The 20,000-nt window shown below is 44.9% G+C and overlaps 1 protein-coding gene across 1 annotated transcript in view; it reads left to right on the top strand.

The window, feature by feature from the left end:
• Nucleotides 1-20,000, top strand: part of limch1b (LIM and calponin homology domains 1b) — a 203,988-nt gene that overhangs the window by 179,338 nt on the left and 4,650 nt on the right. The window contains exons 13-24 of the mRNA XM_063189675.1: nt 3,703-4,252; nt 6,619-7,302; nt 8,735-8,828; nt 9,136-9,239; nt 10,336-10,399; nt 11,770-11,801; nt 12,362-12,478; nt 13,761-13,853; nt 16,464-16,667; nt 17,716-17,798; nt 18,224-18,342; nt 19,646-19,703. Of these exons, the coding sequence (XP_063045745.1) occupies nt 3,703-4,252; nt 6,619-7,302; nt 8,735-8,828; nt 9,136-9,239; nt 10,336-10,399; nt 11,770-11,801; nt 12,362-12,478; nt 13,761-13,853; nt 16,464-16,667; nt 17,716-17,798; nt 18,224-18,342; nt 19,646-19,703 (2,202 nt within the window). The remainder of the gene's footprint in view (nt 1-3,702; nt 4,253-6,618; nt 7,303-8,734; nt 8,829-9,135; nt 9,240-10,335; nt 10,400-11,769; nt 11,802-12,361; nt 12,479-13,760; nt 13,854-16,463; nt 16,668-17,715; nt 17,799-18,223; nt 18,343-19,645; nt 19,704-20,000) is intronic.

The raw sequence follows: 20,000 nt of genomic DNA, 5'->3' as shown, positions 1-20,000 counted from the left end.
GTCATGGTGCATTACTAAAGGCCCTTAGCCTAGAAATCTAGACGCCCCTAGACCAGTGTTTCCCAACCAGGGGTACGTGTACCACTAGGGGTACGCGAGCACACCTCAGGGGGTACATGGAGAAATGTAATAATAACAAATACATGGGGTGAACCCACTTTATAATAGATATAGATCATGCATGAGGGGGCTACTCTTCATATGACAACATGGCTTAGGGGGTACGCACTACGCAGGACAAAAAAGGTTGGGAAACACTGCCCTAGAGGCCGCAAATTGAATTTGCTCACGGGAGCAGCTGTAGGGGTTAAGCTCGCTAGGCTAAAAGGCCCTGTGTTATGTCATAGTATGGTAGTGCTATGGTAGTTAACTTTTTGATGTTTATTACAGCGTGCCACTGGAGGTACGGTGTGCATTAAGGAGCTACGCCCACTGGACCCTAACTGGCATGATAACGTTCAGTAGATAGATGCCATCATAATCCTTTCATCTCCAATATCTGTTATGTTAACATGTTCTTTGACATTTACAATTGAGCACATTGAGCTATTATTTATTTATTTCAGTATATTTTTTATGTGAGCCAAACTACAAAAAGAGCATATGACAATATTAAAGCAACTTTCCATAGTTTTCCGTCTTTGGTAACTCTTACAAGGTGAAAGTGAAGTTGACACTTGGAGAGCTACTGATAGACATGCCTGCTCCAGTTAGTGTGGTTATGGCCCTTTGTGGGTGGAAAAGCAATTTCTGACATGCCTGTCACCCTGTTAAAACTTCAAGAACCACTCTAGCAATTCTGGACACATTATTCTAAGGCTTAGAAACTACTAAGACTAACTTTAATATGCATATAAACAAAAAGCACAGTGGTGTTAGACTGGATTTTCTGACCAGAAGGCTGTCAGACAGTTATGAGCCCTTGTGTGTAGCGAGGGAGTGATTCAGAACAGAAGATATACGCAAGTGCTGTTTCATGTTAGATATACTGCAACAGGTGCTGTGAACATGACAGGTAGCATTTTTAGTTTACGGCCCCGTTTTAAAGTGTATCTACATGTAACGGCATGCACTTACACTGTACATGCCTAACACTAACCCTAAACCGCCGGTACAGTGTAAGCAGGGCTCTAAATTAACTTTTTCCACCACCAGCCAATTTGGCTAGTGGACATTTTTTCTTACCAGCCAAACAGAAGTTCAACTAGCCATTTTTTTCAATCTCGCCAAAATAAACTATGTGTTAGGCTAGTTTTTTTTTTTTTTTAATTATGGTAATTTTGTTCAACAATTACACTATATACACTATATATAGGCCTGCATACTATAGGCCTATTATAGGCTATATATTTTTTCATTATTCTTTAACTTGTGCTTTATTTTTAACTTTCATTACTTAGGCCTAATCAATTTGATTAGTTTTTGTTCAATTCCTCTGAAAACAGCTGAATCACATCACACAAGCCACTCACATAACAGACCTTTAACATACAGTAACCAAGCACACAGCAAAACTCTCCAAAACCTCACATACGCACACCCCAAGGAAGGAGAAGAGATGAGAGGAAAAGGAGAGGAGAGAGGAGGAGCTCTTCTCTTATCTACCATGCGCAACAAAATGACAAGAAGCCTAGTTTAACTAAAAGTAAATAATATCACAGGAATCTTCGCTTCCTTTGTTATTTCCACAGCTTCGTCGTTGGTTGCTTTTTTGTTATTTGTTTTCTTTCCGATGGCGTGGGCTTTCCAACTAAGTTGCGCCAGGACTCGGAACATTTCAGAAGACAACTGAACTGACAGCTACGCTCACACTACTCTGACAGTCAGCTCTCCTCCTCTGCCCTTGTCGCTATTTCGTTCCACAACCACTCCTTTTTTAACGTCACTATTATTACGGTTACAATTACTACTAGCATTCACCAACACAAAGAACTTTGCTCTAACCATCGCCACATTCTCATCACTCGCACAAAACATAGGCATAATCTGCGTTAGTCATGTTATTGAAACGGTCAGGGCCTCGCTGCTTCAAAAAGGCAGCCTGTTACAGCAAGGTTCAGCCTAGTAATACTAGCAGTAGTGGCGTTAAAAAGGTTGTAGCGAAATCGACGAGAGCATAGGAGGAGAGCTGCCTGTCAGAATAGTGTGAGCGTAGCTGACAGAAGGCTGGTCGTCTGAAATGTTTTCAATGCTGGCGCGCGCAACAGCATGGAGTTGCCGCTTGCTGCACTGGAAAGCCCACGGTGGGAGGCTACGTCGTGACGCTAGTGTCCATGGGTAATGTAGGAAATCTTGCCTTAAGGGCTCTGCATACTTAACGTGCGCACGTTCGTCATAGCAGCGGTTTACCGTTCATAATTTACTGTACTCGGGCGCTACTGGCCAAATTGGCGGGTAGGTATTTTTTTCTACTAGCCAAAATTAATTTTCACCCGTGTTTGGCGGGTTGGCGTGTGTTAATTTAGAGCCCTGAGTGTAAGTACATAATGTTTGGAATTTGTTGTCACACATCTAAATGACGTAACCTGGACGGTTAAATAGACCATAGCCAAATAAAAGGTTTTCCTTAAGGGGGACTTTTTGTTTTGATGTTCTTTTCTGTTGTTACAAAAGGATATCTGTCTGAATCTCTTCTTTAGGACTGTAACTGCTTCTAAGGAGTAGATAGCTTCCCCTCTCTCTCTCTCTCTCTCTCTCTCTCTCTCTCTCTCTCTCTCTCTGTTCGTTTCCTTCCAGTGGTCATGTTATTGTGGTATTGAGTTACTGTTTGTCTCTTTCGCCCGGCTTTGTTCTTCAGCCGGGTGCTTGTTTTTCTTGGTGACTGAAGCGTGTGTGTATTGTCTGTGTGCCATGTGCAGGACTATTGAGTGTCCAGTGTGTGCGCATCTTGCTGTGCGTGAGAGCCAAATCAGGAGTGTATGTATAAGTCTGTGTGAGTGCACCATTCCATTTGTGTATGTGTGTGTGCATTCAAGCACACATGTGCATGCACAGGTGCATGTATTTCTCAGCTGTGACCAAGGCATTAGTGACACAGTGAACAACAAAAGAAATCGTTGCTTAAGTAAAAAAAAATACAGAAAATTACCCAAGTTGCCATGAGGCTGTCATTACCTTGTATTATCTGTTATACAGAGACTTGCAATTAAGGTAATACAATGTTAGCATGTATAACAAGCAAGTATGTATAACACGTAATTATAAGTAATTTTAAGTAACAGTAACAGACTTCAGTACATCATTATCATGCGTCATTATATATGAACGTCATTGTTAATCTTTTCCCCTTTTTCTGTCTTCTGTTTGTCTCTGTCTCTTGCCTCTGTTGTCTGTCTGTCTGTCTGTTTTCTCTCTGCCTCGGTTGTCTGTCTGCCTCTCTCTCTCTCTCTCTCTCTCTCTCTCTCTCTCTCTCTCTCTCTCTCTCTCTCTCTCTCTCTCTCTTTCCCTCTCTCTATCGCTCTCTGTCTCCCTGTCTCTTGCCCCGTTTCTCCCTCTCTCTCTCTCTCTCTCTCTCTCTCTCTCTCTCTCTCTCTCTCTCTCTCTCTCTCTCTTTCCCTCTCTCTATCGCTCTCTGTCTCCCTGTCTCTTGCCCCGTTTCTCCCTCTCTCTCTCTCTCTCTCTCTCTCTCTCTCTCTCCCTCTCTATCTCTCTTTATCTATCTCTCTCTCTCTCTCTCTCCCTCCCCCCCGTCCCCGTCCCCAGGGAGCGTCGTGAGCGTGAGCTACATGAGGCCTACCGGGGTGCGCGGACCCAGGAGGAGGCCAACGCCATTCTCCATCGCTACGCGCAGCGCTTCAGCATCAGCGAGGCCATCCTGGAACGCCTCAAGCTGCCCAAGTTCATAGAGCGCAGCATCTCCGCCGACCCCACCGGCTCCACCTCCCCCGCCGGATCGCGCCTGCCCCCGCTGCCCGACTTCGGTGACGGTGACGACGTCTTCGAGGCCTGCTTTGAGCCGACGGACGGCAGCAGCAATGGTGGTGGTGGTGGTAGTAATGGTGCTGGTGGCCGTGGAGCTACCAGTGGTGGAAGTAGCCCCATGAAGTATCTCCGTCAGCAGTCGCTGCCCGCGCCCAAGTTCACCTCCACCGTGGAGGCCATGGTGGGCAATTTCGCCCCACCAACGTCAACGGCGGCTAAAGTACCTCCACCGGTCCCAGAGAAACCCTCCAAACCTGTGCCCATCATCGCACCCAAGCCCTACGCTCCGCAACACAGAGCCAGGGAGCCGGCAGGAGACAAACAAGTGAAGGTCAGTAGCATACAATCTCTGTTTTAGCCCCTCCATTAAAGCATCCATGAGTCCAAACTCTGCTTTGGGGCTGTGTTGTTGTTCAATGGCACGCCGCTTCCCCCTAGTGGAGATTTGTTGTAATGCTTTTAGTGACACCAGTAAAAGAATGCTGGCAAACACGCTTGTGTAGCCAATTGTAGCAAGTGTAGCCAATTGTCCTGCTTCTCCTTTAGTTCAACTGAACTCTTCCCCCCCCAACAGTGTTCTTCTTTCAGTAATCTTCCATAATTTAAATGGTCATCAAATCTGCATTAACCATCATGGCAGTATTTCGGACCAGAATTGCTGATGTGTTCCGGATTTAGACCTCTCAAATGTTGGCAGGTCAGAAGGTAATCTACAACAGTGTTTCTTAACCTTTTTTTCTTAACGCACCCCCTTACCTGTGCCCAAGACGAGCCACGCACCCCCAACCCAAACTTCTACACGTGTACACGCACTAAAAAAGGATTCAAGTGATTAATTAAAATGTCTCTTGTTTAAGACATTAATCAATACCTTAATGACTTTACATGGGGACCGAAACGTGTTAAAATTTGGCTTTAATTTGGCCTAATTGTAATGTTCACTACAGAATTTTGGTCACAACCTTAACACAAACAAAATTATGCGCACCCCCAGGGGGTCCCCGCACCCCAGGTTAAGAACCACTGATCTACAAGGTAAGTGGAGATGTGGGCAGCAGAGTGTATAATACCGCAGGGTCTATGAGGCTCAGTAGCTGTGTTATTGCCTCCACTTCCTCTTCTCCTTACCTTAGACACAGGGGTCAAGGGTATCACAGTTACCTCATTCATCGCCAAGGTAACTGGATTTATTTGTCATGGAGGTTGCCTTTGTCCGACAATAGTTCTTCAGTCTATTTTGACATAGCTTGAGACAATAAATCCAATCAAATTGTATGAAACTCTGTTAACTTTTCTGGAACAATGTCTTGGTTTACTTTTCCTCGAAGTTCCTGTCAGTTATAAGGTCAGTGGAGAATATCAAACCATCCGTCCATTCACTTTTTGACAATGGGTTTCTTCTGTCTTGAAATTGGTGTTATGGGTGATCGTCATCATGCATGTGTTAAATATGTGTTCCAAAGGACAAGCATTGTCAATTCAACCATTGTATCCACCACAGACCCTGAGAGAGGACAAAAAAACACTGCAAAAACTAAGAAATCTTTGAGAGTTTAGCCATAGGGATTCGAAGTTCATTCCATGTGGGAATACATTTTCCGGAAAGGAATGCCATTGAAGGCCACGTTTCATAAGAAAGAGGAGAAGGCAAGGCTTCTACTATTCTTCCTCCGTTGTGGTCTGTTTTGTTCTCTGTCAAAATGGCTGCCATTTTTTCCGGCTGCTCTTGTGTCTTGTGTGTGGCAGAGGCGGTGGCGAACGATGGAATGCGGTCGCGTTGAGAGAGCCGTGGGAGGCGAGTGTGAGAGAGCCACTCTGTTCTGACGCTGACCTGGGACGGGACAGTGACGCGTCACCAGGCCCTATCCTCACAGAACACACTACTTCCTCCATTGGAAAGGGATGGTGTGGATGGGGGTGGACTAAGACGAGAAGGGGGGGGGTCAGAAATGCCTACCCAGGCTGTGAGGCTCTGTGGAGCATGGTAGACCCACTGAGAGAAAGATTTAGTCTCCATTCAGTAGTCAGGGACAGCTTGAGTTACGACTCTGAGCCCAACAGAGAGCCATTGAAGCCAGCTTCACAAAACAACACAACTCAACTCAACTTGACTTGACTCGACTGAACTCAACTCAACCCGACCAGCTTTCCATCTTTGGCATGCCGATTCAGTATAGGTTGTTCACTGGGGATATTTTCAATCTATTTTGATTTAGTCTTTTTGCTTTAACTTGCTGACTAATTTCAAGTTGAAATATGTGTTTATTAATTCTTTGTATTGTGAAACAGTGGTTTGATGGTCAGTGAGAAGGATAGTGATACATTTTATCCGCTATTTTAATGTGATTATTGCCACACACATGGCTTTTGGTGATTTTACATGCTGATATGCTTTTATCAGATTGCTACTGCTTGTACGTTGATTTATTCCTTTGTGATTTATTTCTAGACAGCATCTCCTTGCCTCATGGTACTTAACAGTCTGTTTTACACGTGTGTGTGTGTGCGTGTGCGTGTGTGTGTGCGTGTGCGTGTGCGTCTGTGTGTGTGTGTGTGTGTGTGTGTGTGTGTGTGTGTGTGTGTGTATCTCTCTCTCTCTCTCTCTCTCTCTCTCTCTCTCTCTCTCTCTCTCTCTCTCTCTCTCTCTCTCTCTCTCTCTCTCTCTCTCCCCGTGTCTATACTATGCGTATGATACAGGTGGATGGCATGCTGCGTCTGAACGGAGAGGCGGTGAGCAACACGGAGGGGAAGGAAGGCATGATGGACGAGCGAGAAGACAGCCCCTCGCCACTGCAGTTCCTGCCCTGTCCCGTCACCGAGCACGAGGACCAGAGCCCACAGCAGTCCAGCAGAGCGAGTCCCGTCCCCGTCCCCTCTGTGTCACCCATCTCCTCCTCCTCTCCCATACACGCCACACAGCAGCAGGCCAGTCCGCTGCAGGCACACACTCCCCCCAAACAGGAGTCTCCCTCCACACCACCACCAACACACTCTCCTTCACAGGCCTCGCCCTCCTCACACACTCCGCAGCGAGGATCCCCCGTCACACACATGGCTGAGCAGGCCTCTCCGGCACACACTCCTCCACCTCCGAAGCAGGCGTCTCCCACGCACTCCTCCACGCACGTGTCCCCCTCGCACACTCCTCCTGCCAACACTCCCACTTCGGAGGCGCTCACTCCCGGCAGTCCAACAAAGTCCATGGTGGAGGAGGAGGAGGAGGAGGAGAAGGCTACTAGGGAGGAGGTGAAGCCTACCGTGGAGGAGAGTCAGGAGAAGGAGAAGGTGAGCGAGGCAGCGCCAACACAGTCCCAGGATGCATCACAGTCACCAGAGAGTCCGAAGAAGTCGCCACCCAGCCGGCCGACGTCCCTACCCTCGGTGAGGTCACAGACCAAGACTAACAGTGTGTGTGTGTGTGTGAGAGAGAACCAGGCAGAGAGAGAGAGCGAGCGAGAGAGAGACAGAGACAGAGAGACAGAGACAGAGACAGAGACAGAGACAGAGACAGAGAGAGACAGAGAACAAGGGAGGGAGGCAGAGAGAGACAGAGAAAAGGGGAGTGAGAGAAAGAGAGTGCAAGAGAAAGAGAGAGTGTACCAGAGAGAGAGGCAGACAAGAGAGACAGACAAATAAGAGTTAAGAGCTCATTCAGTGAGCTTCAGAGACGGCTCATGACAAGCAGCTGTTTAGCTATACCAGAGAGAGTAGAGATATACTTAAAGAATCTCTGGCTATACAGTGCACTCACTGTATGTTTACTGTCTGTTTAGTTTGCCCAACCATTTCAGTTTACATGAAATTAATGGATAAGACAAAAAAAACAAAGCAGAATGTTTTAATCATTGATTAGACTTATTTATATGAAAAATCACTTTTATACTGCCACTTAAGTGTTCAGAAGACAAATTGTTAAGTTCAGAGGCTTTTGAATAATGAGTTGCTTGATAAATGTTTGGGAGAACAGCAGGTTAGAAAGCAGCCCCTACAGAGAGGGAGTTTCATGCAAATTAAAGGGCTCCAAAGGGAAATGTATTATTTATGCAATTACACCACAGAACTGGACTTTTAATCTTGAAAATGTACGACCAAAATATGTCTTATGCTGTATTCATTTTAACATTGTTAGTGTTTTTCATTCCACTTTTATGAATTAATGAACGTAATGTGGAATACGCCCTATAGCAGGTGTGCTCCTAGTTTTTCAGTCAGTGTTTTTTGTTGCCACTGTTACCATGACAATTTTTTATGAATATATAAATAAATAAACCTCCATGGTGTTGGAAAAATCTAGAAGAAAGTCAAATGGGCTCTAGCTAGGATTAAAAGTTTAATTAATCATTGTCCCGAGTCAGCCGATGCTTATTTGAGTCATTAGTAAGTGAACGATGACTGTCCCGACCACTTCCACGGTCCGCTGTCAGAAAACCCCAAATGCTACTTTTGTCACTATGAGTGTCGTGGGAAACACTTCTCATACGAAAAATCGCTTTACATACCGTATTCAGATTTGTATCAACTGCTGGCATTCCATGATGAAAAACATTCTCACAGCAACTTTGTTTAAACAGCATTTTTTTCATGACAGTGTAGATTTTGGGACAGGCATGCCACGGGCACCGCGCAAACGACGTCATCCTACATTGTGCCCCTTTTAAATCATAACCTCATGATAATCTGAATGAACCTTGAAGATGAACGATAATCTCTCTTTGCTTATAGGCAGAGCGCCTGTCCAACTACAGAGGTCTGCAAAAGTATTTAACTGTTTCTAAAAAAGTAGTTAACTGTCTCTAAAACCTCTGTGGTGTAGGACCTGCAGAGTCCCGTATCCCCTCCACTGGATGATGTGGAGGCAGAGAGCATGTCGACTTCCGTCACAGACACTCAGCCAAGCCAACCCACAGGTCAGTGTCTCACTTCCCATTGGATATAAGAGGAAACAAAAGTAGGCTATTTCATTAATTATGTTGCATTTTGCTTTAGTTTTGACGTGTTTTTTTAATGTTAAGTGCACACGCATACTGGCTATAAGCATAAAGTTGGCCTATCCTGTATAGGCAGATTTAGCTTTTACGACGAATGTATCTGCCAAGTACAAGCTGAATTTGTAATGCTGATTTTATTTTTGCCTTACATTTTCTGATGTGAACATGTTATTAGGATGTGCATGCGTTATGTGTTGTAATGACCCTTCTGGCCATATTTCCTCAGAGGTGATGACCTCCACTATAGCCCCTAGTGTGCACACCACAGCCCCTACTCCTGTTGCCACAGAACCTGGAGCAGTGCCAGGCCAGGAAAGCACAGCAGCACAGGTGAGCTCCCCGCCTGGCTCCCTTGGGCCCTATGCTCAATCAGCTCCAATGGGACCCCACACCACCACCCCACCCCCAGCCATATACAGTATCTACATAAATCGGACTGTGTGTGGGCCCCTTAAATGCATGGGGCCCTGGTGACTCAGTCACACTTCACCCCCCTGTACGACACCCCTGCAGGTGAGCCCAGTGCATCCCTCTCAGCTTTCAGTCTGAATCAAATATTCATGCTTTTACGCTCCGTCAAACTCAATGTTCTATCAAACACAATGCTAGATATACAAGAAGAACACCGGCAGCTAGGGGAAGCTTGTCTTTCAGGGGTTGCACAGATATTTCTGTCCCTTCTTTGGATCAATAGATTTGAACAAGTCTCATAGCCACAAACACCAGAACCAAAAAAATCTGATAGGCAAGCTTGAATATGGTACATCATGTGAGATGTGCTTACATCATTCACCTAAGGTGAAGGGTTGAAGGGTTGAGGCAAATGTACCCAAATTTATTTTGTGCATCCATTCAGTGCATCCATATCCGCTTTCATGCAGGATCAAATATTCATGCTGTAATGTTCCTTCAAACACAATGGTCCATCATCAAACACAAATTAAATGTTGGATATGCAGAACATGGCCAACAGCAGGTGGAAGCTTGTCTTTCGGGGATGTCATTCTTTCAGATATTTATATCCACCATCTGTAGATTTGAACAAGGCAGACACAAGAACAAAATGTGACAGGTAAGCTTGAACACACCTAGCTGAGTGTGTTCATTAAGGTGAATCGTTAAGGAAAGTGTACACAAAGGAGACAATTTTTTGTAACAACAGTGCAGATATGTCAAGATAACACCTTAGGCTTTCCTTTTGTTTGGAAATGTTTGTAAGCATATACCCAAAAGACAGAGCAAACAATCTCCATTTTCACAAGTGTTTGCAGGACATTAGCCCATTAGTTGATCCCCATAGAATGGAAAGAAGGTCACTATATTCCCTCGTGTTAATTTTTTTAAATCGTTGCAGCCAAAATCACGATTTCTGCTTAATGGTGCAGCCCTTCTGACTGCTATTTCTGTCTCTCTTCCTCATGGCTAGATTGGAGAATGCACTCACCTCACACCTCCTCTGTCCAGATCTCCAGGTGCACCTCCCGCAGCAGGTGAGTGACTGCCCCATAGGTTACAGTATGGGCTCACACCAACACTTATCACATGACATGGCCAAAGTTAGGATGCCCCCAGGGCATTTTACCTTCAATGTATCCTGATGATGCTGTTTTCGTGATCCTGTGGATTAACTCTTCGTATAGGCCCTTGTTAAGCCCGTTATAAGTGGGAGGCTTCATAGTGTTAATTTATTATTTCATCTTCTCAGAGTTGTTATGGTTTAGGTTATGGAGTTCATTTGATACAGAGAAAAATAATCAAAAAACAACAAGCCATTATAAGAAAGAGTCTGAAACAGTAATGTTCTTGGATCGTTCCAAAGAAAGTGTTACTGACTTTCACCAGAAAGCCTAGTCAAGGGGTTTCTTTGATCCTCCCATGTACAACTAAATACTGTGAAAATACTCATGAATAGTCACTCACTACACAATATCAATTAAAGTAACAAGGTGGGTTATGTTGGAAGAACATTTATCTTGTCCTTCCAAAGAAAAAAAAACATTTAAATTTAAGTTTTGTGGCAGTGGTGTGGAGTTTTCTTTTCATCACTTTCTTCAAATCTCTAAGTCTGAGCATGTGCACTGCTTCTCTTTCCCCACTGGATGGCACTGTAGAGCCTAACTCACACACAGCCAGGGCACCGCTGGCCTCGCCCAGCCCTAAGTTGCGCTGGGAGTTCTTCGCTGTGTCAGGTAAAAAAAATATGTCACTGTGCTCAGTGATTGGCTGAGCGCCCCAATAGAAGCCCTGCCCCTCGTCTCAACGGTGCTTCTCTATTGGCCCTTGTGGCTTGAGTGTGCCCCCTCACCACCCTCTACTAACATGACTTGTTCTTCCCATGTGTCTGTTTTCCTTTCTCTCTACCACTTCAATTTTCCCCCTCCTGCCTGTTGTGATGTGTGGTGAATTTCTCTGGTTTTCGCCCATAATCATTGCCCGAACCTGGTGACGATCTGATATGATCACTTGATGATTTGGCGAAGCTCTCTGCTTCGTCTGTCCAGCCATTTTGTGTGTAAAGCACAATGTTTAGATGTGTGATAATAAAACACTAATGAGAGTTGTTTGGTAATGTGTTGATGTGGTTCTTTGCTTCTTTTAAAATATTAACTGTTGACATCAATCATTAATGAATAATACTTTTTGGTGCAAATTACCAGTACACTCGATCAATAGTGGATGATTTTGGTGTTTTGCGTACTTTGGCATTCTCCTTCATGAATGTGGTTTACATTGGGTGTCTTGTCACACATTTACTGTCTTATTAGTTTGTTATAATGTATGGCTATGTGCTTTACAGAACTGGAAGCATTCAGAGTGATAATGTGATTCTCTGTTTGCCTGTTTTCCATTCTCTTCACAGAGAGTCCTGCCCAGGAGCATAGTGATGTAAGCGTAAGTATTTATATACATACACTAATACTCATCCTTTGGGTTCAAGACAGGTGTTTTATGTCTCTTTACCTGGCCCTAATAATCATTGTCCATGCCAGTAATAAAGTAAACCATGCAAATTAGAATGGCATTGCCCGATGAATTAAGTCATTAACTTACTGCTCAATTATAAGTTCTTCTTAGCATTCAAAATTGAAACAGTTTTGATGAATTATGAAAATGTATTGTCCAGATAAAGAGACAAAATGTTCAGCACCGTTCACAGTCACCTTTTCACACTTTCTTTTTGTCATCCATCTCTTCTTCTGTGCAGTAAAATCCATTTAATTCAGCATGAACGTTATAGCTTATAGCCCAGTGGTATTTATTTTTCTTCTTCCTCTCTGTTTTGAGTCTATCTTTCTATTTTCTTTCCTTCTTTATCTTTGATGCATGCTTGTCGTGTGTATGTACTGTATGTGTGTGTGTATGTGTGTGTGTGTGTTGATGTGTGTTGACGTGTTTGTGTTATCGGTGGTAATGCATGTTGGGGGCTCGTCCGGACGTCGGCGTGACGTCAGGTGTCACCTGTGGTGTTGAATATGGTCAAGCGGGGAGGCGACCCGTGGTCGTGGGACCCTGACGAGGAGCGCAGACGACAGGAGATGTGGCAGCGAGAGCAGGAGCGCATGCTTCAGGTATACAGCAGTGGCACGCTAACCGCTTCAGCTGATGCTAACGCTAACGGGATGAAATGCCTGCTTGTCAGAATTGGAAGCAGCACTCGCCCAGTGTTAGCACTTTCCACTGAGCAGCTGTTGATCGCGTTTGAGCCACTCCTGCCTGTGTGTGCATTAATCTTCTGATGGACTGTTGTAAAATGATGAATGATTGATCATAAAGACAGTGATTGATTTTGAGCTTGGTTTCTAATCATCAGATATAATTAGCATGTTATATTAGCACTTACACTTAAGGCCTGATCGTGCTTGATGTTTGGTCAGCTGGCATGGTTCTAAGTTAATTTTAGGAGGCTAAGTATGCCCCTTGGACACCAACTTGATAACAGATTGATTGTACAGCTTGTTTGACTGATGACGCTAACAGCAATTAGCTGGAACAAAAGCACTGGTTTGCCCTCACGGTATCCCCTTACCTGCATGGAATAATATAAACAAGCTACTGTGTGTCTGTGTCTGTGTCTCTGTGTGTGTGTGTGTGAGAGAGAGAGAGAGAGAGAGAGAGAGAGAGAGAGAGAGAGAGAGAGAGAGAGAGAGAGAGAGAGAGAGAGAGAGAGAGAGAGAGAGAGAGAGAGAGAGAGAGAGAAGGAGAGTGTGGTATATGAGGGTGTCTGGCCTTTGACCTTTCCTTTGGTGACCCTGCATGCAATGCACTCCTCCTCTGTTACCTTTATAGAGTAGCCTTTTGCATGCAAGTGAATTGTTGGCATGGGCATGGCATGTTTTTTTTTCGCATGTTTTCTTTATCACTCATGTAACTCTGTCAGCACCGAATTGGCTGTCGCACGTTTTTGATCACTGTATGGCACTGAAGTCCTGAATAATCACAACCAGGGACATAAAGAAAGTGCGGTGTGAGAAACAACTCTCTCTAAAGTGGCTTGGTCCTTCGAGTCGGAGAAGAAGACGAGGCCTGGATCCAGCTTGTGAAGCCAATTTTGCATTTGTGTAAAGGGGACGCGCCGTGTCCTGAGCATGAACCTGACGTCCAATGTCCTCTCTGTATCAAAATATCATGCTAATCTAATATTCCTTTGAGAGGTCAATTATGTCCGTGTGTGTGTGTGTGTGTGTGTGTGTGTGTGTGTGTGTGTGTGTGTGTGTGTGTGTGTGTGTGTGTGTGTGTGTGTGTGTGTGTGTGTGTGTGTGTGTGTGTGTGTGTGTGTGTGTGTGTGTGTGTGTGTGTGTGTGTGTGTGTGTGTGTGCATGTACGTCTCCCTGCCTGTGTGTGTGCGTTTAGGAGAAGTACCGTCGTGAGCAGGAGAAGCTAAAGCAAGAGTGGGAGCGAGCCCAGAGGGAGGTGGAGGAGGAGGAGAGGAAGTACCACGAGGAGGTGAGGAGCGTGAAGTCAGACACAACCACATAGCCCTGAGGGCAAGAGGTGCTTCCTGGCTGAAAAAAGAGAGAGAAAAGAGAGCAGCAGATTGCAGCAGGTAGTAGCTTGTACGTGCAGGGCTGGACTGGCCATCTGGCACAGCGTACATTTCCCAGTGGACCAGCACCCTCAGAAATGTAAAAATAAAACACCCAGAGGGTTAAAGGCCCACCGCTGAGTCAGTTCTGCACGGCTAATTATGAGCAAATGCCCGGGCCCTATTTCTCCTCCAGTCCAGCCCTGTGTACGTGACTAATGACGGCTGTGAAAATTCACAGTGGGATGAATAGGGGTGGGATGGGATGGAGTCTGCTCTCTTAAAATGTCCATTCTGCACTACACATTAATTCAAGGCCTTGTGTGCTCAAGGTTCTTTGGACAGCACACCACACCACACCACACCACACCACACCACACCACAACAAATCACATCCTCTCCATTATATCCCTTCTATTCTACTTCCTGCCCACGCCCTCTGGTATCACTTCCTGACTGATGATCTAGTGCAGTGGTTCCCAACCTATGGGTCGGGACCCCCCTTATGGGTCGCCAAAGATCCAACGGGGGTCGCGGAGCCCTCTTGATTTTAAGGGGTTTCGTTTTAAATATATATAGCCCATGTTGAATAAAAGACAAAGCATTTAACTAATAAATGCATAGACGCAACAAATTGTAAGTGCTACATTAAACATTTATTCTATATTTGACCAAAGACGAATTGAGGAATAAAATAACTAAAATAAGTTATCGCAGGAAACGGAGGGCATCTTGTGACTCCGTCTCGTGCGGGCGCTCGCGTGGTTGGGTCACCAAAGCTTAAAATAGTAAAAACATGGGTCCCCTAAGAAAAAGGTTGGGAACCACTGATCTAGTGGGTGGGAGAGCAGGAAGAGGCCGTGGAGGCAGGATGTAATAAAGCGAAATGAAAAGGGCCAAAAGGTCTGGAAAACTAGCATTGGAGTAATTTGCAGACGTCATCCGCTTGATATACTGTATGATGCGTCACTTGAATGGAGAAGCTTCAAAAGTGGAAAGAGTTTATTAGTCTTTAAGCTTCTAGATATATGAAAGATCTGTATTTATATAGTCAATAGTGTGAAATACGTTTGGCAATTATTTATTTACTTCATGTCTAATAAATTTACTGTTGCCAAAAGGGCAATGACCAAGTTGTAATGTATAAGGCTGGGCAGCCATGGCCTTGTGGTTAGAGAGTTGGTCTTTCAATCTAGGGGTTGCCGGTTCAAATCCCCCACGACCTCTCCCTACACCTCCATTCATGGCTGAAGTGCCCTTCAGCAAGGCACCTAACCCCACATTGCTCCAGGGACTGTAACCAATACCCTGAAAAATAATAGTTGTAAGTCGCTTTGAACAAAGGAAAGCGTCAGCTAAGTGAAATGTAATGTATAAGTACCCCCTTCAAAGGCATTGTGCAATGTTGTAGTACCATAGGGTGTTCCACTAGCGACGTTTTTTCAAAGACTGCTGTAGTAGCTAATAATTAAATTATACCAGGACTGTAGTATTTGAGTCCATTTTCTATGGACTTTGACTTGTCTTGGACTCGTTATTAGTTTTACTCGGACTTGTCTTGGACTTGGACACTGGTCTTGCCAAATCAGGCTTTTCGCCCGAGTCTGTCTTAATTTTGTTTAGAACACTGGCTATCATAGATTCTAAAGTGGAGCTTGAAATTCAATAACATTGCATTGCATATACTTGTAGGTTACCTTCAAACATTAACGTTATTGACATTCACCCTTTTTATTGTTTAATACTGACCAACATGTGACTCTTACTTGACTTGGACTCATTTTGGACTCGGTCTTACCCAGGGGCGTTGCTAGACCTATTTTACAGGGGCACGTGCCTGGGTATTGATTTACTGTGCCCCGGTATGAGTTTAACAAAAGAAAACAACAATCTTGCTATCTTGGAGTTTAGCTCAAGTTTAGCATACAGAGTAATTTACAGAATGTGCACAAAATAGTGTACATGCACTACTTGCAATAATACAATTAATTTAAAAGCTTTTTAAAATAAATAACCCCCAAAAAAATTGCCTGCGCACTTTGCGCGCTAGCATTATCTCTTGGTGCCCTTCTGTGCCCCTGTATAGCATTGGGTCTGCTGACGCCCCTGGTCTTGTCTCTTCTCTTTGTCTCAGACTTGACTAGTCTGGTCTTGGACTTGTCTAGGACTCTACAAAGGTGGACTACATTTAGATTACAATTTCATATCATAGCTTTGTGATTTCAGTACTTTGCACTTATTAGATATTTTTCCAAACCATTAAAACATTTCATAATATTGCATGTAAGTATTCCCAAACATGTTAGATTGCACTCCTCTCCACTCTTGTACTCCTGAGTGGTGCATTTCTCGAAAGCGTAGTTGTTAGTCAGTTAGCAACTTCGGTAGTTGCTAATGGAAATGTTTTGCATTGGAAACAACAAAATAGCTAATGTAGTCTGCAGCTACGGTTTTGAGAAATGCTCCCCTGCCCTCCATTTTGCCCTTGGCTCACCCTGATTCCTCTTTCCTGGTTGCCACTGGCGCCACAGGAGCAGAAGATCCTGGAGGAGACGGTGGCACCGCTGACGCCCCACTCCCCCGCCATGCCCGCCTCTCCGGCCCCCCTGAGGGGAGACTTGGTCCCCACGGCCTCCCCCTCTCTTACACCCACCCCCACCCCCGCCCCACACGACACCATCGTGCGCTCGCTGGCCGACTGGGAACGCAAGCAGGAGATGCTGGAGAGACAGGGGGTAAGGGAACCTGTAAAACATGCAGTATGCAACGTATGAAGTATGCATAGGTTTGATTCCGCCTCTAAGATTTCTACACATGACTCCCAGTTGCTGGATTTGTGTTATATCAGAACTATAACCCTGTAATATTAGTGTAATAAAAATATTAGAGTAGGTTTATAAAGTTGTATTATAATACATGTCACGGCACGGCTCAAAACCACAACAAATATAGGGACAGATGTGAGGGTAACCATTAACTTAATTAATTTGAATGACAGAGGATCCATCAAAAGCAAACAGACAGAACAGAAAAGACAGAGCCAGCTAAGACGCCGACTGATCCGGTTAGCTCTCACCAACTGAATGAGAGAGAGAGAGAGAGAGAGAGAGAGAGAGAGAGAGAGAGAGAGAGAGAGAGAGAGAGAGAGAGAATGCGATGGATGGGGTGTTAAAGGCCAGCCCCCATCAGCCCAAGAGTCACCCAATGAGTGGCAGCATCTGAAAGAAGGGACAGAGAAGACAGAGACACCTAGTGTCCTGGTGGAACCCTGCAACAACTAACCGGCACTTAAGGGCCATGACATACTCTACAATAGTACCTAAATGAAAAGGTTAAATGATGTTTAAGTGTCATTGTGCAGTCCATGCTTTGTTTTATTCCTAATGAAGACAATACAATATGATGTCATAGAGCAGTGATTCTCAAAGTGTGGTCCTTGGACCACTGGTGGTCCGCGACAGAGCTCAGGTGGTCCGCAAGGGGACTTCTACTTTTCCAAGACAAGCTAGCAGGGGGCTATATTTGTAACATAATTGCAAACTTAAACGAACTGAAGTCTAATGTTCACCATAATAAGACAGGTTTCTAAATGTGCATGAAAATTAAGTGATCGGCAGTGAAATAAGTTGTGTCAAATTAGCACCCCTCAACTGTCGATTCTGTTGACAGGTGGTCCCTGAACATTTTTGGGGCTAGAAAGTGGTCCTTGGTCTGAGAAAGTTTGGGAACCGCTGTCATAGAGATATTTCTGTACTTGATGAATGTGTGCTCTGTCTTTCTCAGAGGGGAAGCACTGACGACTGGAACCAAAGGGACAGTGAGCACACTGCAGATGAGAAGAGCTCACACATGCAGAAGGCAGAGAGGTCAGTGGCACAGCAGCTCTCTCTCTCTCTCTCTCTCTCTCTCTCTCTCTCTCTCTCTCTCTCTCTCTTTCTCTCTCTCTCTCTCTCTCTTTCTCTCTCTCTTTCTCTTTCTCTCTCTCTCTCTCTCTCTCTCTCTCTCTCTCTCTCTCTCTCTCTCTCTCTCTCTCTCTCTCTTTTCAGTTTTCCATTGATTTAATTGTCATGCTGGATTGCTCAGTTTCTCTGTTGTGCACCATATGATACATATCAAAGTTGACCTTTACATCATATACATTTATGTTATGTGTTGTACTGGAGCACTGGTGCGATCTGTTTTTAAACCTGAGACTAAATCTATTATTAACTGCTGTCTTCTCAGAAGATCAGTTCTCTATTGTTTTCCCCATTTATACCTGACTTGTGTCCTCTGACCTTGTTCCCACCAGTGCGGACCTTCTGACCACCTCAGGTGTGTCTGAGGTCAGCTCCCGCAGTCAGCACAACGGCCAGAGGCCAGCCAGGGGCCACAGCCAGCCCAGGAGCCCCCAGCCACAGAGCTCCCAGGGTAAGATACACAGGGCCCACACAGGGCCTATGAGAAACAGGGGGTATGGATAGGGGATGGAGGCCCGGGGGTGATGTGCCTGAGGTCCCGGGGTAAGATACACAGGGCCCACACAGGGCCTCTGAGAAAAAGGGGGGCCTTGTGTATGCTGTTACTCCATTGTGACTTTACACACACACATATTCAACCTTAGGTGTGGACACAGTACATGGTAGTTGTAGTTTCACGAGCTCGTGGCTCCTGCACTGAAGAACTTCCTCAGAATCAATACACTCTTGTGCGCATGTGCTTGTTACATTTAAACAATTACGGCCCTATAGGATTAACGGTAGGGTACTCGTCTGCTACACGGCCGACCCGGGTATGATTCTGGCCCGGGTCCTTTGCCGACCCTTCCCCGTCTCTTTCTCCCAAACATTCCCTGTCTCTCTCTCTCGCAAATCGTCCTGTCAGTAATAAAGTCTTAAAAGACCAAAACATGTTTTTAAAACAATTAAATAATTACTATCAATGTGCAATAATGACATAAAATAGATCCCAATATCCCATGCATAACAGGGTGGTAAGGGGTAGGGTTGGAGGCTAGGAGGTGATGTGCATGAGGCACCACTGAAAAGCTGGAATCCAGCTGGATACTACATTACGCTGCACTTATGGCAAGATGAGTTTAGATCAGGAAGATGAATGGCACCTTGGTGTGGCACTTTCATTTCAGAGATGCACTCTGAGTGTCTGGAGAGCTGTATTTTTACATTTTTCTGTATTTCATTATTCGGTGTTCCATATCTGCATTGGATTATGATCTTTGTTGTGCTTTGTTTGTGTTTCTTCAGTTGTGTGAGCACCTTTAGTTTAATGGACTTTATCAGTATTGCATATGCGTATGTTTGGAGAGAGCAGCATTAAGCATTGACTCCTGTGATGTTACAATTTGAACTCTGACGTCGGTGCAACATTTGTTGTTATTTATTCTGAGGAAGATTGCCCCAAAATATCTGCATGTCTATCTCTATTTGTGACCACTAGATGGAGGCAGATTCTACACACTGTCAATGCATTCCAATCTGGTATTTCCGTTTGCAGCGGGTGCTGTAAGGATTGCAGTAAGATGATGCAATAGTGTCTGTTGTAGGCTGCAACACTTGGCAAAGGGCTGGGTTGAAACTGCACTCAAAATATCGATGCAGACAAAGCCCTGCTAAAAGGACAGTGTCTGGTCAATGTAACTGTAAATAGAGCCTCTAACAGAAGCCTATTTAATATTTCTGCATTTATGTTTTTCTCTTTATTTGTGTCTGTGCAGAAACAACAAGGAACAGTAAAAAGACAACCTCACTGGACCGCAAGACTGGAGGAAGGAGGTGTGTGTGTGTGCGCGCGCGTGTGTGTGTGCATGCGTGCGTGCTTGTGTGTGTGCGTGCCTGCTTGTACGTGTGTATGTGTGCATGCGTGTTGTTGTGTTGTGTTAGTGTGTGCATTTGAGCATGTATTTGCATGCGTGTGTGTATTTTTTTGTGTGTTAGCACGACTGTGCCAGTGTTCCTCTTCATTTTGTGAGTTGTGACATGGCTTGGGTTTAGGTTTAGTGTGAAAAACAAGTCATGCTTAGCTGTTGTCATTTCCCCCCCGTATGATTTATACCATCCCTTGCCACCACA

The sequence above is a fragment of the Engraulis encrasicolus genome, chromosome 23 (genome assembly GCF_034702125.1).
Source record: "Engraulis encrasicolus isolate BLACKSEA-1 chromosome 23, IST_EnEncr_1.0, whole genome shotgun sequence".
Classification (NCBI taxonomy): Eukaryota; Metazoa; Chordata; class Actinopteri; order Clupeiformes; family Engraulidae; genus Engraulis; species Engraulis encrasicolus.
Note: the sequence above shows the minus strand (reverse complement) of the source record. Positions and strands in the feature narration are given on the sequence as shown.